Source organism: Sylvia atricapilla, chromosome 1 (genome assembly GCF_009819655.1).
Source record: "Sylvia atricapilla isolate bSylAtr1 chromosome 1, bSylAtr1.pri, whole genome shotgun sequence".
Classification (NCBI taxonomy): Eukaryota; Metazoa; Chordata; class Aves; order Passeriformes; family Sylviidae; genus Sylvia; species Sylvia atricapilla.
In genome coordinates this window covers 126,926,512-126,952,607 of record NC_089140.1, presented here as the reverse complement: position 1 = coordinate 126,952,607, position 26,096 = coordinate 126,926,512, and the positions used below count along the sequence as shown (strand labels likewise).

The 26,096-nt window shown below is 35.3% G+C and overlaps 1 protein-coding gene across 1 annotated transcript in view; it reads left to right on the top strand.

The window, feature by feature from the left end:
- MMP16 (matrix metallopeptidase 16) overlaps positions 1 to 26,096 on the top strand; it is a 78,661-nt gene that overhangs the window by 25,790 nt on the left and 26,775 nt on the right. The window contains exons 4-5 of the mRNA XM_066333116.1: positions 9,261 to 9,422; positions 12,355 to 12,572. Of these exons, the coding sequence (XP_066189213.1) occupies positions 9,261 to 9,422; positions 12,355 to 12,572 (380 nt within the window). The remainder of the gene's footprint in view (positions 1 to 9,260; positions 9,423 to 12,354; positions 12,573 to 26,096) is intronic.

Sequence of the window (26,096 nt, the reverse complement as noted above, 5' to 3'; positions counted from 1 at the left end):
ATCATGTTCTGAAATACCTGTTTCTCATCTCTTGCTGTGAGAGGTGCAGGTAGAGACATTTGTGTTACAGTGTTGAGTAGCTAAATAACTTCCACTAGTGATGTTGAGTCGTGCCATTTCAAATTAGAGGAGAACTGTAGTGATAAGAACTTCAAAATAGCAGCACCAGGTGGGGTCAAGAGAAGTCTGTCTCAGCCCCAGAGATGGTTGTTTTGGGAGCAGTTCAGTATAGCAGCCAGAAAGGGCAGCTGCAGACGTGAGCTGTTCCCTGCCCCTTGGTATGGCAAGACAAACACTCGTATTGGTCTGAATATCGTAATTCATGAGTGGATTGCACCTCTGAAATTTTGAATGCATAGTTGGTAGTATGGTAACGTGTAAAAATACTCTTAGTTTCCCATTTCTAAGAATCATACGGAGCACCTTTATTGTGATGCAGTTTAGAAATTGAAACTATGTTTGTATGAGGAAATGGGATTACCACTGAGTATTCAGGATGCTGAAGATCCTGTAGTGGCATGGAATTAATGTTGTTAGCTGTGCTCCAGCTAGCAGTGCTAGCAGAAGCAGCAAAAGTAGTAGGGCCTTAGCTTCAGGAAGAGTTAGCAACTAAAATACAAATATAATCAGCCATCACTCCTAGCTGGTTTTTGTGTTTAATGATCACTTGTGACACTGGCCATAGTGGCTTGCAGAGGTGCAGAGATGTGCTGCATTTCACACTCAGGAAGATTGGGACCACAACAACTGTGGAAAATTGTGGCCCCAATGGCTCTATGTTCAGATCTCTACTTTCCCAGTGGGAAGCTCTGGTCTGAGAGACATGAAACATTGGGACCTTTGGCGTTGTCCCTTCTTCCTGCTGGGGCAAACTTCTATTGCCCCAAGCTGGGGTCCTGCTGAGCTCCTAATTCAGAGAAAGGGAAGTGCTAGGATTGACTTCTACACTGGCGTACATTCTCATGTCCAAGCTCTCCTGAACTTTGCCAGGGACACAAACTCCTGCCTTGATCTTCCTCTCAAAGCAAATTCTTGCACAGTCTTCCTTCTGCTGGGAGGCCCTAGAGTATGGCTTGGCTACCTGACCATCTTGTCCTTTCCACCACCCTTTGCTCTGCCCTCTGCAATCTGTCATCCTGAAGGCTGCCCCTCCATGGCAGGGGCTCATTCATCTCCATGCCAACAAGTCACTAGTGCAAACTGACCATGTTCCCCGAGTTCTAGAGAGGCTTACAGTGGTCTCTCTAGCTAGAGGAGCATACAACTGTATGGATGTAGAATCCCTGGGATCTTAGCAGCAGGTTCTCCAATAGATCAGAAAATTTCGTGTGCGTAAATTTTAACAAAGTAAGACCTAAGTAACAGATTTGTCTTTCTGTCACTTTCTCTATATACACGATCCCCAGTTTGAAGTTGTCTCAATTTAAAATATGGTGCACACTTGGATCAGGTTTCCCTTTGAAGTCTGCAGACTTCTTAGAAAACTTGTCTTCTTTTCAGATCAGAGAACTTTTAATGATTTTTTTTCTTCTAATCACTTTGCCAATTAGGATTCAAAATTCCCACTTCTTTTTATCAGCAGTTTAATGAAAAAGACCCAAACCATGGACAAATCCATCTTGACTTTTTTTTTTTTTTTTTTTTTCCTGATGTGACCTAAAAAAAGCAAAGTAACAGTGAATTGTAGAGTGGATTGTTCATATAAAAACTTTATGTATATATACAAACCACTATGTAATTTTTAAAAAACTCTCTAAGTCCGGTGTCTGTGTTAAGATACAATGGTATGCTAATAATAATAATAACAACATGGTTTTGGTGGGTTTAATGTAAGCAAATTTAGAGGATATTATAATTACTCTCATTAGTGTACTAGTACAAGGGAAAAAAATTATCAAACAAAAATTAAGCCAACACAAGATTTGCACATAAATTAAATTCTTTGTGCATTCTATTGTGGGGATTTCAGTGATCTCTAGGACTCTTTCAGATTTCTAAAAGATGGTGAGATATTAGAACAGGTTGCTCAGAGAAACTGTGGATGCCCCATCCCTGGAAGTGTTTAAGGCTGGGCTGAGTGGGAGTCTGAGCAAGCTGATCTAGTGGAAGGTGTCCCTGTCCATGGCAGGAGGGTTGGAACTGAATGATCTTCAAGGTCCCTTTCAACCCAAACCATTCTGTGATTTCTGCCCCATGACAGATTACATCTATTGTGAATATTTGCAGTATTTGACCTTCCTCCTAGCACTTAGAAGTATTTCTTCATAGGAGGATACACAGAACTTAGGAGTAAATGAATAAAAATAAAACAAAAGAAGTCACTGTGTTAACAAACCTGCACTTTAGCTGAGTGTCTTAGAGACAAACCATACATTTCTTTTGTCAAAACAAGGGTTCAGTTTTAGGACAGCTTCAAGCACAATTAAGGTTCTCTTGCATTTATTCTCACTCAAAGTGTCACTTTGGAGTGGTAAAAAGATGTGCATTCCCTTCACATGAATGATCCGCAGGGACCAGACCATGGAGGATAGCTGAGCACTGTGTGATACATGCTCTTCTCATGTACATATCCAAATCTTAAATCCCAGCCTATGTTCATTTTCACAGCCTTCAGAAAGCAGTTTTAAGTCCTTCTCTACCTTATTTTTCCCACTAAAAAAATAAAAATAGAAACAAAAAATAAAAGACAAGAAAGAGTATTAATAGGTAAGACTGTTGCAGTATTTGCAGCATTTTTAATATCAAGACCTTTCTAGCAAAATGCAAAATTGCATTAAAAATCAAATTTATTTAAGATAATTATTGTCTAAAGATCACCATGAAAACAACCAAAATATTTTTCTTTTTCATTCTGTTAATCAATATGGTTTTATAACTAGTAGAATTAAAATGCCATTTGAGTATAATATACAAATTCAGTAGTGGACCTGAGTGATTAAGAAGCTCACCCCAGGAGCTAGAGATGCAACATAAATGTAGCAGTTTGTCTAGTTTTCTAGGTTTCCTGTCACAGCAGGGTTTCCTCAAAACACGAAATAAAGCCATAAGCATTATATTTGCAGAAGGAACAAATACCATCACATTGAAGCAAGCTCTCATGTCTTCTCTACCTCCCCTAGGATCATCTCTAGCTGCTTCATTTGTCTCTCTTTGGGGAAGTTGGTATTGATTCACTAGTCAGAATAATTTGCATTTTTTTCAGTACTAGTGATTGAAACTGTGAGAAAAAGTGGAAATATTCTTATATCTGTGCTTTTTATAGAAAGAAATTTAAGAATACATGAAGTAATTAATTCCACCCATTTCAAGCAATTTGCTAAAAGTTGTAGAATGTGATTTGCTACAGATCTAAGTAGTAAGTCAGAAAATTCTTGTCTTTTGCATGTCTTTGCCTTCTAAAGTAGAGGCTGGTATGTGTTATAAAAGAAAGAGAGCTCCTGACGACTTCTAAATTTGCCCAAAATATAGAGAAACAGTACAGCACTGCCAGGATGGACTCACAGGCCTCTAAACTCAAATGTTCTCATCATATCTCATCAATGATCTGAGTCACCTGAAGGCAGCTTTGCTCTGTAATAATGTCCCCTTGTCAAATTTCAATCAAGCAATTTTAAATTTCATGCTAATCTGTTAATCTTTTTAAATTAGAATAGTTTATCAAAAATATACACATATAGGTGTAGGTATTCTAAATTATAGACAGTGTGATTAGAACAGACTTTGTATATAACAAACTGTCTCTACCTCCTGTTCTATCTTCTTATATATATATGTACAAATATATATATATCTCACTAAGACTACATGAAAGGAATTTATTATGTGTTTTATGTATTAATAGAGTGAAATAAGATATTTAATGTCACTGTAATATGTCACAATGAAAAAGCAAAAAAAAATATTATTGAAAAATTATTGTTTAAAATACAGTGTGTAGAAAATAGATATGCTAAGTTCATACAGAAATGATCTATATGATACGTTTTTATATAAAATGAGAGAACATTAGTTTTGTTCTTCATTTTTCTAAGGTGCTCCACCTTTTAGTAAAATTCTCCTTCCAAAATAAACACCAGGCTACCAAATTTTAGTGCCAATGGCAGAAATCTGAGATAACGTCAAGCAACTATATATGATTTCTTAGGCTGGAAAATGTAGCACCTTTATTTGGGTAAGAGTATTCCTATGGTTTATATTTAGGTCCATGTGTACTGTCACTATAGCATATATATACATATATGGTACTTATGTAAGTGCATACATAAGCGCTCAGTTCTGCTGTATTGTAATAAGGTCAGAGAGATAAAGAATCTTCTTGTATGACTGACTGTAGAAATAGCATCTTCAAAATTCTGTCCTGTCTGGAAAGGATAATAATAACAAAGATTTTTTTTTTTAACCTTTTTTTTCTTTTTGTATGCTCTGTAGAGTAAGACTCTTACTCTACAGTTTGTAGCATTTCAGCTGATTGGATGCATCAGGTGGTACAAATAAACAGAATAATTAAAATGCAAATTCTGCATACATCGAACAGAAAACGATGGGTATTTCGTGTATGCGTAATATTTCTGATCAATTGTAAGTTTGCCTTTGAGATACTATCTTGTTGGTAATAGGGCTATAACAGAAGTCTTGTGCAGACTTAAATTTCAGTTTGATATGAATTTATTAAGAAAATATCTACATCATAAAAAATGAAATAAAATAGTCTATGGAAGAAAGAGTGTATGTCTATGTATAAAACATCTTTGTATTTTTACAGTTTGTAATTTGAAATTCAGTTTCTAGAGTTTCTTTTTTTTTCCTTGAGATGGAAAAGTTTTCAAAATTGAAGTCACGTGTTAAGCCATTAAGTTATTGCTTTTATAAATTGTACTTACATACCATTTAAAATGAAAATTAATATCTTCAAAACTAGGTTTTCTTAATGTCTTACTGTGGACAAACATATTAGTTTTGTTTATCTGTACATGTGAAAAATAGTGTATATATTAGCTACAGAGAAAGACTTCCCCATACAACATGCTCCACACTGCTGGCTGTTGAATATTTGATATATTAATACATATTTATATTCTGGAGTTTGGGCAGTGTTTATGAAGTCAGGCAGATTTAGTGCCTAAAATAGTTTATAGCCTCAGAGAAAAGTGTCAGCATAAAAATAATAATTTTACCTTAGTTCTTTACACACAGTGTCTTTTTTTTCTTCCCTTGTGAAATCAAACTTGAGATAAAATAACAAAAATAATAACAAACTTTTTGAGCTTACAGCCATTCTATTCCAAATCTCCATGCTAATAGGGAACACAAGAATAAAAACAAGTTTTTGACTTGTGAAATTTATTTTCCAATATTTTTCTTCTACTCAGTGGATATACAACAAGATGTAACTGAGACTATGACAATGAGTATTCACCATTGTATATCCTTCAGTGGCAACTTTTGCTTTAAAAATAATCATAATCATAGGCATTTTAATTCTGTTACAGCTTTTTAAAGTTCATGATCGCGTTCATTTTGCCGTGTAGACTGAAATATGTCCTACTTGGATAATGTATACTGAAATACAGAATGATTTGGGACTCTCTTCTTCAACGGTAGGAACTGAAAGTGTAAAAACTCCCCAGTGTTGGTAGGATTACAAAGCTATCCTGTGCAAATATGAATGCTCCCTTGTTTTCACACTTCTTCAACTTATTCTGAGCACTGGCCAAGGAATTGAAGGTGGACTACCATTAACCTTGCAGTCAGGAATACACTTCTATGCAGCCTTGAGAAAAAGAGCAAAACTTACAGAAGGTTGTCCTTCGGTAAGGAGGACTCTCAGGAGCTTTTTTCAGTAACATCGAGGCTCTCAGGGCAAGTCTGCTCCCTAAAGCAAAAAGGCACTGAATAATTGTTGCCTAATTAGAGAAACCTAATTATGCGCAAAATAAAAAGGATGGAAACTAAGATAATAATAAGGCCCTACCTGCATTGGACTCAGACAGCTCATCTTGGGCTGGTTTAACCTGAGTTTCAGTTGCACCTAAGTTATTTGGGTCAGTTTAAATTCAGGATGCCCTGGAGACAATCATGACTCTTGATGGAAATTGTGATGAATAATGGGGCTATTTGGCTACAAGTAGAAAATATGTTCCCTGTTAAATCATTGTCACCCCAGGCAAGAATATTATTCTCCCATCTCTTTCCTGTGACCTTCTCCCTTCCCCTTTATTCCTTTGCTGAAGGGCTGCTCTGCCTTTGCCACGCTTAATGGGTCCCCTGATGGCTAAAAGTTGCATTGCATGAGGTGGAAATAAAGACTAAATCCAGAGGGGCAGTCAGACACTCAACATAATATTTGGGGTTTTTTGTTTGTTTGATTGATTGTTTGTTTTGTTTTGTTTTGTTTTTCTCTTCACATAATCTCCCCTGTCTAAAAGACAAAAGGAGAAACATCCAGCCCCTGCATAATGCCTACTGCCTGACATGGTCCACTCTCACTTAGTACTACTTTGGAAGTGCTCTACCATGTGCTTATTATCTGTGATTCTGGAAGGAAGATATGCCAGTAGCTGAAAGCGGGTTTTATTTATTTCCCTTCTACTATGTATTTCACATCTTTCACATCAACATGGAACAAAATGTAGAAATTGCTGGAAATTGCTGGACTCAAGAAGGACTGAGAACCACAGGATGCATTGATTCTTCATGTGTTGTGTAACTGGCACAAATAGAAGTAATAGAGTCTCCCAAGACTGTTGATTAACTGTGGTTTCTTTACATTTTGGAAGTTAAAACTAGTTAACTTCCCAGACCTTTTGCCTCAAACTGTAGAGGTAAAACAGGTAAAAAATTGTTTCATCTACTGACAGTAACAAGCTTAATGATAGTTGTAGAATAAATACTCTTAATTCAAAACTATTTGAAAACAATTCATAAATAATATGGCCGAGTTGTTAGTGCATTTTTTAGATATAAAACATAGTTAATATTCTTAATTATGATGTAGAAAGCATGGGTATAGGAGGGAAATTTGCTTTCAGAAGGTCTGAAAAGCAAAATAAAGTTGCTTCTTAAATATTCAAGCTAATACCAGGGAAAGAAATTTTGCATTCTAATAAACCTAGTTTTGAACTTTCACAAAACTCAGAAAATAATTGAAAAATAATGTGAGACTTTTCATCATAGCATGAAAGCTGCAGTACAGTAACATGATCTTCTTTTCTGTCTTTCCATCTTAAATCCATGATAATTTAAAATTACATTAATTATTCCATTATAAGTGCAGAATTAAAACCTTTACAAAGTTCCTTCTGTGCATTAGTTCTTATGCTGATGTTAGCTATACAATCTATAGATTATTCATATGAGATGATGTCAAGATCAGCTTTGTCTGGATATAGAGGGCCAGATTCAGATATCAAGACCATTTGTCACCAGGACAGTTAGGCTTATCAAACCTATTGAAACAGCACATTGAAATCCTGCTTTACTGTAAAAAGAGCTGCATCTAAGAAAAATACTGTCATAAAACATTTCATCTGGAAACCATATAACTATAAACGATAGGACAAACTTCTCATTTCTAAAAGCACAATATGTCACATTAATTTTTGAAAGATGTGATTTTTTTGCACAGTTATATTGAATAGAAGAACAAGAACATTTAGTTGTCATATTTTCAAATTAGGAATCAGAAGTTATGAGAAGACTGTGAACTAGACATATAGTTTTACTTGTGTCTGTTTTCATAATTTCATTCAAACATTTATTTTACAGACATCAGTATGGCTTCATACATCATGAAGGCATTTAGTGTTTCCTCTTTCATATGTACTTTGGATAAAGTTTATTTTATTGTATCAACAAGAGGAAATGTTTGAGAAATTGAAATACTGTCAACTATGTCCTCAAAGTTCTGTAATGTATATATGTGTAATTTTGTTGCTGATGAAACTTAATATTATTACTACTGACATTTTAAAAGTACTTCCAGATCAAGTTCCAGCAGTGGAAAATAGCTGTCTATCCCCAAAGGATCTACAGATTATAGGATAAGAGATAAGGTTGAGCATTTTTTTTTCATATTTGCAAGCAATAAATGACTGTTAGTCACAGCACAGGCCTTTCATTTTTTGTAAGTATCTTTTAACAAGAAACTACTTACTATAGGTAACAACGGTTTCACATGAGTTCAAAGTTTAAAAATTAGATGGTCAGAATAAGCTGCTGATCCAGAGTACTTCTCTTGTCAGTGTGACAAGATCACACTTCTGGATGATGGTTCTGCTCATCCCTAGGTGGTGAAATGAGCTGTATTCTGGATGTGACCTTAAAATCTAAAGATCTAAAGCACTTTTCCAAAGTCTCATTTTGTGACAGATTAGGTATGACAAAATCTGTATGAAAGACTCATAGAAAGAAATCTTAGATCAGGAAAAATAGACAAAATTAATACCATAGAGGTCCAGCTCTGAAACATTTTTCTAGAAAAGATCCCATTGTCTTTAACTAGTGTTTCCTTCAGAAGAGTGCCATAATTCCACTGGCAAATCTACCAGTTCTGTCTAATACTCTGTAATAAAAAAAAGTAAAGATGAGAAGAGAATAACAAAAACATTAAACTGGTCTACAGCATGAGTACATGGTTTTGGGGTTTTTCTTTAGTCCTACAAAATTAAAAAAGCTCTAATTCTTAAAAAATTAGTTTTTACAAGGAATTGCACAGTGGAGTATATTAGGACATCTATTTTCCTCATCAGGATTTCAGTTACTGTGATTCAGAAATGAACAACATCTACACATAATCAGCAGGGGTCTGATTACAAGTGTTTGGATCACTGAGTGCTCTGTGGGGTTTGTCCTAAATAGGTAGTCTTCAGTTTGTGAAGTTTACCAAACAAAGCCAAGATATTTTCCTATTGGAACTATGTCTTGATGAAAGCATTTTTAGTTGGGTTCATGGCAACATCGACTTCAAGTCATAGATTGCACAAAAGCCTAGACATGAGCTATGACACTTGAACCCTACACTTACCATGTGTATCAATTAAAATACCATATATTATAGCATAATGGTTTCCTTGTTAGGAAAAAAAGAGACAAAACTGCCTTTTCTGCCATGTTATCCTTGATAATCCTTGATGATCTATGCATTACCTTGTGAAACTCAAATGCAGTGAAAACATCTTGCAAGTGCAGAGTCTTTCATGTGTGTTATATTTTTTGCTAGCTTTGTGGATTCAAAGGTGTTTTTCCTTTCCTTCTCTTCACAGGAAACGATCTCTTTCTAGTTGCAGTGCATGAACTCGGACATGCTCTGGGCTTGGAGCACTCTAATGATCCCACTGCAATCATGGCTCCCTTTTACCAATATATGGAAACTGACAACTTCAAACTACCTAATGATGATTTACAGGGCATCCAGAAGATTTATGGTATGTCATGTTCTCATCACACAACACGAGCTTTTTGGTTTGGAATACCTTTGAGGTCTTTCTGTCCATATCACCACTCCAAAGAGTTCATTAGTGTGGACTTCACCAGGCGTTATGCCAGAGTCTCTGTGTAAGGCATCCAGAGATTTTGAGGATGCTATTACTTTGTTTTTCACTGTTCACAACTTATATTCAAATTTGCACGTGTCAGGAATAGTAATTTTAAATGTTTTAAAAACCTATAAAGAAAATTTATGCAAAATAATTACAAAGTATGAAAAATATTAAGAAACGCAGACCTTTAACTATAATGAGATTATTTACACCGGTGTCCAAGCTCATGTAACTGGATGAATTGATTGCTTCTCATTTTATCAATTTTAGTACAGAAAATTTCTCTCTAAATCTGAGGTCCAGAAAGCACCCTTTCTTATGATAAATATAACAAATTGATCTCAAAATAATGTAATCACCAGTCCCTAGAGAGGGTAAAGAAGGGATTATGTCTTTAAAATATGTTAATTTAGATTTTTTATGGCCTGATACACCCAGGATGCAAATAAATTTTGCATTTAACAAGGCAACTGATTTTTTTTTTAATAAAAACAATAACATAATTGTGATTATGGGTTGAATGTAACACTAAACCCCATATTAGTATGCCTTAAATTTCCACAGACATAGTTTTAGTTTTAGTTTTAGTGACTTTGATTGTCTTGGTGTATGTTAGTCTTCTTTTTTCTCTTTAAAGATATATTTTATTTTTAGACTTGAAAATTCTGTCATATCTCTGTGTTAATGCTCTGTATCCAGTGCATATAATTTGATGCTGCCTTTCTTGGTTTTCCTTAATTAAATCTGCATTGGATTAAATTCTGTACTCTCAGTTTTTCCTGTTTGAAATTTGTAATTTTTATGTTGAATATTGTGAGGGCCACTCCTTCTTTATCTTTCCTACTGGAAAGGATATCAACAATCATCTCTACTGGTAACTAGAAATCTGCAGACTCCATGTTCTAATATTAACAAGAATTTTAAAATATCATATTCACAAGCACAGATGAATATTTTCATAAAGCATAAATAGCAATTTCTGAATGATTGGCTGATCAAGTTTTGTTTGGTTGTTTTTGGTTTTTTTTCTGTGTGATTAGCTGCAAGGGAGGTTGTTTCTCATGACCTCATAAGTTGGTAGTCTAGACTTAAGGGCTAGACAAGGATAATTTGCTGAAAACTAGCTGCTAAGCTCAAACAGCTGTGGGCTATACATTAAGAGAAATGTGTTACCCCTGAGAAGTAATATCTGACATCACCACCAAATGGCATTAAAAAATCTTTGATTTGGGGTTAAAAACTTCCCAACATGAGCTACTGCAAACTGATTCCTTTGCTCCCTTTAAAATCAAGATGAGATCTGGAATCATATGCCTCAATAAAAATGTCACAACTATTAAAATAATTACTTTGGTCTGCAGTATTCCTTGAAATACTGTTATTAACTGTAAATTATAAATGTCACAAGTCTTAAAATTGTGAATGAAATAAATGCCCTATTAAATTGCATGGCAACCATTTGGTGAGTTTAAGATTTCCTTACATAATCCATCTTTTTCTTTATAAAGTATGTGTTTTTTTATAAAATTCTCAGAAATTCAAATGTCATTTGTCCAGTTTTAGAGTTGTCTTACTATTCAAAATTGTTTCTTAAGGGGGTCATGTAAACAGTATTTAGTTTGTAAAGTCAAAATGTATTATCTATTTAAATGATTTGGAGAGAGGCCTAAATAGAATGAGAAAAATTAAAACACTCATCTTGTTTCCAGACGTCTTACTGATCCAAATGATCATCTTATCTTTTTGTTCATGAAAAATAAATGTTGCTGATATGTGTAAAGAGGGGAAGGCATTTTCAGCGCACTCATGTCAAGTCATTCAGTATGCCATTAAGGTTATGATCAGTATCTGTCTACCTGATGACTTGCAGGTAGAGAAATTATGAGTGGGATAGTAATTTCATTAAACTCTGTATATTTTGACAAATAATATATTTGAAAGAAGAAATATGTTTTAAAAGTGCTCTAGAGAGTTTTAGTTTTTCACTTGAAGAAACTACGTGAATCATGGTAGGGGGGTAATGGGGTATGCTTGTTTTATACACGCCTAGAACTCGAGGTCCAGTTTTAGGAGCTCCTGTACATACCAAGGGACATGGAAAAAGCTGGGAATGTCCTGTCTCTCATGAATATGACATTACTTGATCTAAAAATTTAGTCACTAGGAAGTAGCAATTCACATATATGCCTGTGTGAATTGATGACTATAGATTAAAAATATAGGTTGAAAATCTAATGACTGATGATGATCTTATAAGCAACAAGACTTTTTTTTTTTCATCTATTTGTATGAAAGAAAATGATTCTGTTATAAGAGTTCTTACTTGGTTGGTAAATTATTTGCTTTGAACTACTTTTCATCTGAAATTATGGTGGCCTCAAGCTTCCTTTGAAGGTTTTATTGGAATGTTTTTCCAAAAGGAAGATTTTGGATAATGAAAACGAATTTTTTCCTTGGTTTTGGTAGTCATTCTGTATATCCTTTATAACCAATGCCTGGTCAGTAACTGGAACAGACTCCCCAGGGAAGTGGTCACAGCACCAGAGTTCAAGAAGCATTTGGACAAAGCTCTCAGGCACATGGTGTGACTCTTGGGGTGTCCTGTGCAGGGCCAAGAGCTGGACTCAGTGATTCTAAAGGATCCCTTCCAAGTCAGCATATTCTATGATTCAATGATTCAATAACATCAGAATGGTATGTTAGGTCACCTTTTCTTTCTCCTTGCACTGTCGGGTTTGTACAGTTTACAGCTGTTTTCTGTTGTGTGTGTTTCCTTTAGTGGGTTTGTATATTATATCCAGCTGCTGTGTTTTTAAAGGTCCACCTGACAGGATACCACCACCAACAAGACCTCTGCCAACAGTGCCCCCACATCGTTCAGTCCCTCCAGCAGACCCACGGAAGAATGACAGGCAACCTAAACCTCCCCGGCCACCCACTGGTGACAAACCCTCCTATCCCGGAGCCAAGCCCAACATCTGTGATGGGAACTTCAACACTCTGGCTATTCTTCGCCGGGAAATGTTTGTTTTTAAGGTAGGAGGCTGTGAATTTTTAGTGTTACATCAAATGTCTACATTTTTCTTTTTTTTTTTGTAAAGCAAACTCTCATTCATCATGACTCTACATTCCCAGCCTGCTCACAGTCAGAAAGTTCAAGAGAAAAAATTAAAAAATAAACATACACATGGCTTAAACATGTAGCAGGGGACTGCTGTAATGTTCTATTTTAAGAAAATAAGCATGTCAGCAGAAACTAATGCTCAAATGTAAGGGTAAATAAATGCTGCATGTTAGGAAATATAAAAAGTGTAAATCAATTCATGAATAATAGGGTTGCTTTTGTTGGGAATACAGCCCCATACCAACATACAGTAGATAGATACTGTGTCTTCACTCCTTGTTCCTTTTTTTTTATGGAACTATAATTTTAACTTTACAGTTAAATCTGTCATTTACAAAGGAAGTTTGCCATTGTGTTGTGGTTGCATTGAAACCACAATATCTTACTGAAGGTCTCTGCCACAAAATTCTTATTGCAAATATGTCATTATTTATTTCCATTCATCTTCTTGCTCTGAGCTGAAAATGTGGTGTATATACAACAAATTGAAATAAACAAACTGAACTGAAAGGCAGTCTTTTAATAGAAGCACTTTACTTAGACACATGGACTTCAAAGGTATCTTTAGGAGGATGATCTGTAGTATGGTTTCCAGAAGGCATTGAATGTTGAAGAAAAATTACAGAATCATTATTGCTCACTCTCTTAAACCAATTTGCATGTTGCATTTGCTTAAGCAGTAGGAAGTGTGAGATCTTTGTTTTGTAAATGTGTGATAGGATCCTTTTATTCTTCAGTATTATAGGTAGAGAAGAAGGGCCTTTCATGTGACTAGATAAGCATTTTCTCTTCAGCAATAGTATAAGGCACTGTATTTGCCCCAAAACATGGAGCTCACAGTTCAATTTTGTTGTCCTTTCTGATAGGACTAATTTCTGCCTTATGTGTTTTCTTTTTATATAACCTATTGTAATGGATAAATCTTATTAGCAATGCTACCCAGGCTTTCACTTTATTTAGCATATTTAAAAAAATAAACATGTACTAATAACTTTACATGAATTGATTCAAAATTATTGAGCTACCTTCACAATCCAATGGACAGGAAATATTTTTCTCATAAACAGCTAAGGATTTTTGTAGCCTGGGGCTGTCAGCCCATTCCATTTGAAGAGATGGTATATGGTGAAACACTGGGAGGTCCTGAACCATCAGTCTTTTATGACTAAAACTCAAAGGTTGAGGAAGAACCTAATTTTCTAACTTGACATTAAACAGGATATTAAAATACCTGCTTCAATCTCATGTCATCCACCTCAAGAGCAATAGAACATATTCTCATTTAGTTTAGACATAAATCAATAAACTGAGAAATGCTGTTCCACTAATACAAAATTTCCTGTCTAGGCAGACCTGTCTTCCTGGATAAATGTATTCACCACCATTAATTATCACTCCTATCTGGTTTTTTTTCTGATCGAAAACAAATTAAGTTTTCTTCAAAAATGTTTACTGCTTACTGTCTTAATACCACATATTTACTCCACAGTGTTCATGCTTGCTAGTGTGCAGACTGCATTTATGTTCAAAAATTAAAATTCCTTTCATGATTATTCCAATGAGGAAATATGTGAACAGAACGTTTACAGATTTCATGTATAGAGTCTGACTCCCCAGATGAAGTCACTGCAATCATAAAAACAATGTGCTCAGAAAGGAAGTAAGAAGTCACCTTTGTTGAGGTTAATTTCTTTAGGGCCCCACAGTTTCCCTTTTTCTCCTCAAGATGCCTCAGAACATAACAAAGTGTGCTTTGGGTTAGCTAGGCAATGGAATTTGCCTAAGTATTGACTTTGTAGAATGAGTGTCTTTGCATGCTTGATTTAGTGAGCCTTAACTCTCTTGTTTGTACATTAATTTGCTATTGAAGATATTTGTCTGCTAAAGGATTTTTATTTGCTTTTTACCATCTTTGGGTGGGGGAGCAGGAGGCGATATATATAGGGAAGACTATAAAAGGGGCAGAAAAGTTAGAAAAGTCAACTTTGCAGAATCCTGGGGTGTGGGACAGGTTGTAAGGAAAACCTGAGCATGTCTGAATGTAGCAGGAAAAGGGCAGGAATTAATTCTTAGGAGGTGTAAACAGAAATAGGAACTGAAACAGAGAAATCATCCAGCAAAGGAGGAAACCAAGCTGGAGGTTATGTGACAACCCAAATAAATAACACAAAATAACCCAAACCTCTTTTCCCTTGTCCCTTAATGATAGTGCAAGGGAAGAGTGGGAGGGCATGAGTGATGGGCCAAGAGCCAAGTACGGAAAGGTGGAGAACAGGGGACTGATGACAGTACTGTACCAGGTGGAAACAATTAAAGAAGAATTATGACCTTCATTGGAAGAATTATTGCTGGATAGTTCCCAGATGAGTTAAATGAATAATGTTGGAGGCTAATCAAATTAAATCCTTTTCTTTCTTTTTCTTTATCCAGAGGTCTGTAATTATTGTGTAGTGGCAGATTTCACTGTCTCCTGGATGGAATGCATGACATGCACTGATTTCAAATTAAAAAAAAAAAAAAAAGAAAAAAAAAATTTCTTATGGGAAAGTCTCAAAATATGAGCTCAATTTGTTTAAATAATCCTTGAAATTACTTGGGAACTTAGCCACAGAGTTGAAGAATTTGAGCACTTTTGAATAGTTAAATTCTAATGTAAGCATAAAACTGAAACATGAAATCTAACACATTGAGACACACTGTGGATTTTCATAGTAGATGAAAAACAATACTAATTTCAAAATTATTTTCTCTTGGGCATTGAGCTATTAGGTATACTTAAGAGCATCAGAATATTAGAAACAATTTCTATGTTCAGTCAAATTAATGAGCTTTGTCTGTGGCTTTATGACTATCTGTCATTCTCAAATGGGTATATCCAGAGTAAAACTGAATAGCACTAAATGTAAAGAGAAAATGCAGTTTACACTTATCTTTTTTATTGCTTTGCCATCACTTTGACAAAGTAAAAATCCTAGAAACACATGATAAAAATTGTAGGGTCATAGAGATAAAAAAAGAGGAACTGTTCTTGATCTAACATAAAAATTAAACACCAAAGTAAAGCAAATAACTTACTAAAGATTCTCCAGTGTTCAACAAGTAAAATCATAATTTTGCAGGTCAGCTTTTTTTGTAGGAATGATTGGATTTTAAAGAAAAGATAATTCTTTTATACCAAATATATACATATCACTGACATATAAATGTATTGTCCCAAGAGGATGTCTTCCAGAATTCTTTAAATTTAATGCCCTTAAAATGTTGCTGCTAAGCTATAAGGTTTAGAAACACAGTATGCAATGCAACAAAAACATTTGTTAAAATCAGTACATCATAACTATTGGTTTCAGTTGCCATCAACTGATAAATACTGCTGTTATTTGATTCATGGTTGAATTGGTATAAGGAACTATCAGGGCAGAAGAATTTCTGTGCCAAAATTCACGTGTGCCAAGTTTTTATCTTTGGATAGCTTCTTAGCTTCTGTATTTATACTCAGTGCAATTGGTATTTTTCTGTCATACTCATTTCCAATCTTTTCTTCTTCTGTTTAGTTAGAAGTCCCCTGAGACACAGAGAAATGACTGAAAATGGTGAAAAAGAAAGGTCTTCCTTTTCTGGGCAAGTTCTGCAAAGTGACATGACACTGTCTGCCTTTAATGAAAATCCTCTCTGCCATTGTGTGTAGCAATATGTGGTATCCAACAAAAATGTCTTATTAACATTTCCTGTTAGTACCTCCAGGGCTAGTGCATCATGAAAAGAAGCCCCATTGTCTAAGGTCTGCAGAAAAGATCCATTAGTGAAGAAGTTTGTAGCATATACTTCGACTTTCTTCCTGTGTTCTGTGCAATTCACACTTTGTTCCATGGCAACAAAATTACCTGTAACTCTTCTTTAACAAACAGTGTGACTGCCATCAATATCCTTTTCCTTTACGTTCTTTTCAGTCTCACAGATTTAAAAAAAAAAAAAAACAACCTGCTTTCTTGAGCAAATTGCATCTAGAAAAGTAAGCATATGTGGAATTTGTCCTTCATAAGCATCAAATTACAAGTTACCATCCTTTTTTTTTATGTGACACAGATTTTTTTGTTTCACAGAAGAACATTTCATAGAGGTTGCACTGGTCCTTTGTTTAATGCTAAATCCCTAGGAAACAAATGAATGGATCCTATATAACCTCTAATGGTTTGAATATTCATGTTAGAAAAGTTAACTCCTTGAAGAACAGCATTTTTTGTCCACTCTCATATACTCATATTTGTTGAAATGTAATTTAAGTATTAGATAAAGAATTTTGTCCAGCAGACAAATAGCATTTACAGCTCAGAGAAATGTCTTCTGAACATTGCAGATGGTAGAATAGGGAACCAGTTTGAGGAAGGCCTTAACGGCCTGTAATTTCTCCACAACTTGCAGAAATTTGTTTTCTGATTCTTCATCTGCTAAGAACCATTGTAAAAACATTTATGACATGCTAAACAAGCCAAGGCAATTAGGCTGTAATTACTCCTTGGCATTAGTTTAGACTGCAATTGCTTTCGTACATAACAGTATGAGTTCCATTTAATATCCCTCTTAGAAGTGTGTATTTATATAGAGTATGCCATTAAACACGAAAGGACAAAAATCTGTTTCTTGATATGTGGTAAACATATGAGAAACTTTTAAAGCATTTTAGCATTGGCTATTTAATCTAATTAAAAATCTGTGAGGCAGAGGGAAAGTACTACTAATAAAAGCAGAGACAAAGAAACAGCTATAGTATGAGACTTGATTTCACTGTATTTTAAGTAGACTTTTTTCAGAGCTTTTGTGGTCTGTTTGTGTAGCTGTTTTTTATCGTGTCATGCTGTGGGTGTCTGAGCTGTCAACTGCTGCCTGGGAAAGTTCAGCAGAGGATCCTGAGGAAGTAGGCACTTTGTGATCTGAGAAGGAAAACCACTTAACATCTTGGCTACAAAAGACTAGGAACAGTAGTTCAGAAGTACCTAAGTCTGCAGAGAGCAGACTCCTTTTCCCTTATTTTTTTAATCATGTTAGGAAGAACAGCTTGATGGAATTTGCCAGTTTTGAACTAATCAGGGAAGGAGAGCTGCTTTAATTTAGGTAATTCAGTTTATATGTTGAAAAGGAAAGAGGAAAGCAGCAAAAAGTCAGTGGGGATTTCAATGTATGATAATATACCAAGCTAACTGGAAATGTACAGCATGGTTGTTTTAGGAAATAAAACCAAATTGTAGGATGTCATGAAGGCTAAAAGCAGGGACATGCTGGGTTGCTAAAAAGTCATAGCTTGTCTGTTTTTGATAATTGAATACTTTCACTGACAGATGTAAAAATATTCTCCAAATGTTACCTCAGCCTTTCAATCTGCTTCTAAGCTAGGAAAGGTTTCTAGCTAACACATTTCACAGGCTTAAAATGGGAAGTACAATCTGTTCCTTACAGTGTGGAAAGTGGGTAGTATATTCCATCCAGCTGCAGAGTGATTTAGGCAAGAATGTAATCACCTGGGTAATAATTGTACCAGAATAGTTCTGTTTAAAATCCTTCTACTGTCTCTTTAAAAAGACAGTACTTTATGACACAATTTGAAAGATGGCATACCAGTCATGGCAGTACTTATTATCTAGCACCTACATGCATAGCTGTATATGTATATATATATATGTAAATTTTATGTATAGAAAGTTCTAAAAAAAATCATAACTATTTTCAGGGGCTTTATTTACAAAGGTACCAATATAGTTGATTTACATCTTACTGAAACTTACAAACAACTTGAACTGATGAATAGTCTGTACTATCTACCTAGTAAAATTCCGATTAGTCATGTAGTAGCCCATTAAGAAGTATAACCTTACCAGGATGTATGACTCAGTACCTTCCACAGGGCTTTAGATTTGTCAGGAGAGGGAATACTGGTTTTTTTTCCAAAAAAGCTATGTTTTCATTGGCAAACAGTGTGGTGTAAAAGGATTTAATCAGTGGTAGAGCAGATGGTACTGAGTTCCTCTCATGTCCATCAGATGTGCTTTGCTTTTAATTAGATACAGTTTGTCCTCTGAGGCCAAACAGTGGCACAATGCACGTGGTTCAGATTTTTCAGAAGGGCAGCTATCCCTTAGACACTGGTGTGTTTAACTGTGGACCCCATGAGTGCACCACTCAAGTGTTTCATCTAAAGGTGGGTGTTGCCATCTTATTAATATGTAATTGCTCACAACGTCTTGATCCAAATAAACTCTCACATTCAAAATATATTATTTCTTCTCATACAGCTTTTTGCATAACACAGTTGTACCTGTTGCTTGACTACCTCCAAGTTTGCATTGCAGTACAGTTCAGGGAGATGAGATAGATTTAACAGTTGTGCTGAGGCATTGCCTTGAACTTGAAAGCTAATGTTCTGAGTTTTATTTTCCCTGAGAGAAAAGCAAGACAGATGATTTGTTTAATTTCAATTTTAGCGTGAGGAAAAAACAAATTGTCCCTTCTGCGACTTTTTGTAGCAACAGAAATATGAGCACTAAAAAGTCATAGCCTCCCAAACTGTTTCTGTCACTTATTTTCCCCACTTAACTCCAAAGGAAGTTTCAAGTATTCCTACATACTCCCCTAAAACTTCCAGGGGTCCTTTCCAAGATAAACCCTTCTGTGATTCTGTGAATGTGCTGAAATTTGACTGTTTCACACACTTATTTCCCAGTAGCATTTGTTTCATCTCCTTTGGAATATGACTGTTAGAGGCACTAGCTAGTGAGATTTCATCGGGAGAATGTTTTGTGACTTCTTCATTCCATGTTAGAACAAAAAAAAAAAAAAAAAAAAGAAGACAGAGGAGATTGGGCTGTGTGGCAGTTGCTCACAAACACTAACAAGAGAAGTTCAGGGGAGGAAATGTCCACCCTTTCTGTCTGTGTGAGACAGATGCTCTGCTGCCTCCTTCCCCTGGGTCATCTTTCAGAGGAAATCATCCTCCTTCCTATGGTCAGGCTCTGAGCTAAAAAACTTTATTCAAAAGCTGACTTGCTCCTGTTTCTTTGAAACTCTCACCATCTCATGATGAGCCATTACTACCCACAAGGTGCACTCCCTAACCCAGAGAGTCCTCACAGATAAAAAGGAGCACTTCAGACTCTTCAAGGGTTTTTTCACACAGAGCTGGACGGTCTGAGTTTAACAGGAATACTGGAGTGAATTGTGTGAGTAACTATACAAATGTAGTAGCAGGCTTTGGGACAATGTTTAAAAATTGTGGGCAGCTAAATGTGAATCTAAACAAATTTTTATTTCTGATTTAGTTTTAATCTAATAAATACTGAAAAATATTATACTAAATATTTGCAAACCATTGGCCACAATTCAAAGAATTAGTCATTCTTTAGAAGCATTTTTTTTAAGTGTAATGGAACCGGGGAAATCTGAAGCTCTCTGGTGCTTGCTTTATGCAAAAGGATAGAGTGGGTTAAACTTTTATGTATTCTTAGGAAAGCACTTGTCAGTTGAATAAAAAAATAGAATTGTTACTTTTTGTTGCTCCAAAAAAACAGTCCTCCAACAAACGAAAATATGCTTGTATGATGTTACTTGTGCATTTAGAAGTGCTATTTTTATTAGTTGTTGAAAATAACTGTTCCTTTTTTCCTGCCCATATGACAAGGGTTTGTCCTAAAATCTACTTGATCATTAAAAATTGGGTTTTCAATTACAAGTTTTTCATACTACCAAATGTAAGTAATACTGAATAATTATGGTTCTGCATAACACTATTAAATAAGAGAAAGACATTAAAAATACAGATAAATAAATGCATGTGAAAAGCATCTAATCTGGTAAATTTATTTCTTGTGCACAACTCAAACATAGACAGAGAATTTCAATAAGGAAAATAAATGCCCTCAATGGACATTATCACTTGAGAAAGGACTAATGATGTCAGTTAAAATGGAAAGATGTAATCTTGGGGATTTTTCCCCTCACAGTTACAATATTTGTTTCCTAAAGTCAGAGAATCCTGTGACTCTATTAATTTTTTACTTGTTATTGTAATACAGTAAAAATGAATAACAAAAAGTTTTAACTAAATTCTAGTGTGCAAAAGGTATTTGATTTTGTAGAAGCTGCCTGTTTTCAGAGGCTCAGTGTTTGGGTGTGCTGATTAAAAATATTTTATTGGCAAGAGAATAGAAAAAATTGCTATTGACAAAAAATAATTGTAAAAACTCGCAGCAAGGAATAGTCTAAAATTACATGGAGGCATATCTTCAACTTTGTGCCACCAGCAAGTGTTATCTTGTAATATTAACAATACATTTTAATTGAGGCTACATCCTAATGGAACCAAAGGGAGCAATTGCAGAAACACTTCAAGCACAAGGCTTAATTAAAATTTCTTGTTGTATAAAATTGTGGCCTTTCAACTAATTTAGGTGAACATTTTGGAAAACAATTTGAATGACTTGTAATGTAAGGTTTTTCAAGCAGTGGTATTATTTGCTTATGCTTTCCTAATCTTTGTTTACAGCCAAAGCCGCCTATTCTAGCAGTATTTTTATATTTATAATTTTCTTTGATTTTTTTTTCTTTTGTTCCTTTCAAGGGGTTGAAGGTCCACGATGTAGAAATTTGGCAGGGGTTTAAATGCAAATAAACTAATCTTATTTGTTCCTCTGAATTAGCCATTTCCTATGCAAAGCACTGCACTACTAAACAGTTGAGATCTTAAATAATGTAAACCACATGTATGTGCATTTTTTCAACAACTTGGTGAAACACTATTCACGCTCTTGGCAAGCTGTTGGAAAAATATCAAAAATTTAAAACATATATTTACTTAAATGCTGCATTTTCTTCTTTTTATAAGGTATAAATTTGGTATTTTTAAGTGTTGCTTTCCTTGCCTATTGAGTGAAAACTTGGCCCAATTGAAAGTAATGGTAAAAAACTCCACTGACTATAACACACTGATGATTTCACTTGGTTTTTATAGTATAATGAGGGACTATCTATTTTAAGTAATACATATTAGGGAAAATCACAAAAGAAACAACAGGTAAGCTTGTAATACTGAGCGTATGAAATCAAAAACTCTTCTTCTATTCAAAATCAAATTTTATGATTCTACATTTCCAGTCATTAAATCAAAATTACACAGGGGCCATTTTAATTATATTATTTCATTTTAATGATTTGACATATCTAATGAAAATATCTTGTCCAAAGAGAATAGGCTGTATTAGGTCGAAGATTGTACTTAATAATGGCAGAGTTCAATCTTTTCCCATTCTCCACAATATTGCACTAGCATTTCTCCTCAATCTTGTCATGATGGAGCCTTTGATTTTGTGTTAGAGTGATGTCTGGCCTTTATAACACCCACAGTCATTTACTGCTTTAAATTGTACATTCCCAGCTTACCTGTAATCAGATGTGGTTTACAACATTACATATTCACTGAAATTCCTTAACTTTCTACAAGGTCTAATCCCTGTATCTGGGTGACAGAGGCAGTAAGCAAAGACAATCGAATATCTAATATTTTCATATTTCCATTGTCATGACAGATGGTATTGTTGGCTGCTGTTTTCTGGATGTTTCACTCTTAATGGCCTGTTTTGCTCATTGGCCATTGCTGTCAACCTCAAAGCTGAGACACTCTAGAAACTATCACTGTTCACCCACTGATTACTGTGGCATTTTCTACAGTCTTTTTTTTTTTTTTATCCTTCCATGTCCAACAAGGAGACCATTTACTTAGCCTTGCCCCATACCATTCAGAGTTACATTTGGTACCCAGATTTTGTTGTTGTTGTTGTCAGCACAATATCAGAGAACACAAGCATTAAAATGAGAACAAAAAGCATATGTTAGCCTCTTGCAGCAGCTTGAATACAAAATAACCCTTATACTCACCTTCAGGACATGGAGCACATTTCTCAAAGGGGAGAAAGGACCTTAGCACAGGAGCTACCAGGGCTCACTGACAGAGATTTAAAATAGATTGAAAGGAGAAAAGGGGCAAAACAAGTGATAAGCAATTGCCAGTGATAAGTAGTGGCATGACATGCCAGAACTTGACATTCTGAGTACAAGTGAGAATCCTTGGGGCTGAAGCTGGCCCGAAATGTGGGGGACAATAAAAAGAGACTATAGAAAATGGGGTTACATGAGGCTGGTGGCCAGTCACTAGTGGGGTTCACATGACTCCATCTTAAGGCTAGTTCTCTTCTACATTTTCACAAACCACTTGGACACAGAACTTGAAGGGATGCTGGGTAAGTTTGCCAATGACACTGTATTGGGAGGAGCTGATTACTCCATTGAGAGCAGAGAAGCCCTGCAGAGACATCAACAAATTAGAGGGCTGGGTAACCAGCAACCATATGAAGTTCAGCAAGAGAAAGGGCTGGATTCTGCACCTGGAACAGGCAAACCAGGTCCTGGTTGATGAAAAGCTGAATCTGAGTCAGCAGTGCCTTGAAAACCAGGAGGGCCAACAATGTCCTGGGGTGTACCAGGCACCGAGTCACCAGCCAGGCAAGGGAGGGGATTGTCCCACTCTGCTCTGCTCTGGGGCAGCCTCATCATGAGTGTCTGCTTGTTACTAGGTATGCATATGTAGACAGAGGTAGTATGACCCTAAAATGAGTATTGTAGGCCCTCAGGCCCTCTTCCATTTCCCCTACAAACAGTGTATTCAAGACTGAGATATCATCTTGAGAACTTCATCCTGCTTAGAATAGATTCAGTATCTCATTTATCAATGAAGTGTTCTAAACTACTGCAATCAGGAGGAAATACTTTAATTACTCCCTCTTTTTTGCTTCCACCTGTGATTCTGACATGACTCATTAGTGTACTCCAAATTATTCTGGCTTCCTCAGAGATTTCATGCAATGTGCAGTGTGGAGAAGGCAGAGAGACAGGTTAAGTGGTAGCATGAACACATACTGCATCTGCACATAGAATCACATTGAACTTCAAATATATGCAAAGCCATGAAATTTGGTTTCATGAATTATGAAGATTCAGGGGAGGGACAGGATTATTTTAGGTCTTCAGAAAGATAGTTAATGTCAATATGAGAGTTACTGACACAGCTGATTTCACCTGTTGAATTTCTGCTTGTGTGTATGATGTGTACATAATGATTTCCATCAATTTATGCTGTGTCTTCTACCACTGACATCGCCCTTTCTTTACAACCGTAATGTACCTGTTTCATTTACTTTTACTTCATATTTCATTTATTCATTAAATGTTTTATTTTTTTCTTCTTACTTCCTTGTAAATGTTTTCCTATTATTAGTTATAGAAGCATAGAATCACAATGGTTTGGGTTGGAAAGGACCTTCAAAGATCATCTATTCCAACTTCCCTGCCATGGACTGGGACATTCATTTGCATATGGAAAGAAACATATTTGCATATGAATTTATGTGTGTGACAGAAATATGGAAAATGCAGGTGATAGAGGGATAAATCATATAAATAATACTATACCACAATTCTTTCTGGTAAAAAGGTCACTGCTTAAAGGAAATTAAATCTTTCATTACATCTGGAAAAAAAATGGAGTGCTAATTTCTGTGGTCCTACAATATCAGTGATAGATTTCTGATGGTTGATTTTGGATAGTCCTGATAGGCCTGGTTTGTCACTGCATCATCTTCAAAAGCTTTTGGCCAACAGGAGTGAATGATAATGACTTCTGTTTTATTTCCACATTGAAAACAGACTTAGAAGCTTCCTTTAGCTGAAAATTATGCTAAGTGATCTCATAGATATGCCATAGTTCACAAGTCACAAACTTATTCATGTAGGTGCACATATTTTTTTACCAGATGAATCCTTCTCTATTTTATTTGAAGTTTTCTAATCTTCATGCTTTAACAGGAATATCTACCTAGATTAATGAAACTGGAAATAAGTACTTATGAGTTTGACTTATTCATAATTTCTCCTTTTGATTTCTTTCAGTGTTTTTGTTACCTTCCTCTAGAAATTTTTGGTGAAAAAGGTCATACCCTGTCTTGGATTATCTGTAACTTTTGTTTGTCAAGGAGTCCATTCACTGCTCATTTAATATCCCATGTATTTTGGGGGTAAAAATGAAGAAAGGTAGTTGAGTTTGCTCTCCTGTGACCTTTTTGTTTTTTAGAGAGTGTTTGAGTCATCAGACAGCATGATGACTCAGACATACTTGTATTTTTTAAAATCATATGCTCACCTCTGGCAGACAGTGAAGCATCATATTGCTAGTGATAGAGTGATAAGGGTAGACAAGTAGGAAAAGAACCCAAATTATTCTGATTTCATTGCAGTGGTTGGTCTGTTTTTCTTGGAGAAAGAAAAGTGTCCTGAACTGTTTTCACAAGTTTATATGTGAAGTTACAGAAGAAATATATGCACACAAACCCCACTAAGCTTTTTTTTCTCTTTTCATGGTCCAGGATTGATAGCAAAAATAAACTATGGAAAAAAAACCTTAATTTTTCTATAGGATCCTAGGTTGTACTCTTGGTCTTCTCAGGGAAGGAAAATTCTGTTTCTGTGCTACTGTTTGTAAGGCAATATAGGAAATACTGTGCAGCTGGGAAAGGAACCTTGAAAATGCTGTTATGCTTGTATTCTCTCTATTCCTAGAAAATTTCACATTTTAAAATCTTTTTGACAGCTTTGTTAAAGGGAAAAAGGTAGTCCACAGTTATTGATCTTTTTTTAATGAAATGGTAAAAGAGGTTGCAAATGGATAGAAGAAGATTGAAGCTTATGACATATAATATCAACAATTATTTGAGTGATGGAGAGAGTTGTACCATTAATGTTACTGAGCTTTCAAATACAGGCGCATAGGTTTGTCGGATTTAAGCTAGCAAAGTGTCATAGAAAATAATGAGTTATCTAGTTTTCCAAAGAGTGCATCAAAAGTGGTATGGGAAGAGAAATATCAAGAAGTAGGTGTTGGTCAATGCAAAATGAGTTTTGATTCATTCAAACAGTATGTTCATCACATGTCCCATGATATTTTGAAGAACCACAAACATATGTTGACAAAACCTATATAAATGCAGGCCTCTAAGAAAGCCAATCTACATTCCAACTTGGTGTTTGCCACTATTGTTTATAAAGAGAAAAGGATAGCTACTACAAACCACATATCTTCACCTCATACCATAATGCAACTACATATTAAACCTTTTTCACCCCTTTTCATTGTTTAGTCCCTTCTATATACCTGCCTGATTTTAAAGATGATGCATCAAGATGATGCACCTTGTTTGTATCGTATTACATAGATAGACACATGTATTAATGAAATTGTGGCCTTTTTTTACATTTGACTCATCTTCATTAGAATATTTACAGTTTAAATATAGAATGCCTCAACAGAACACTTTTTCTCAGTACCAGGAGACAGTTTTTCA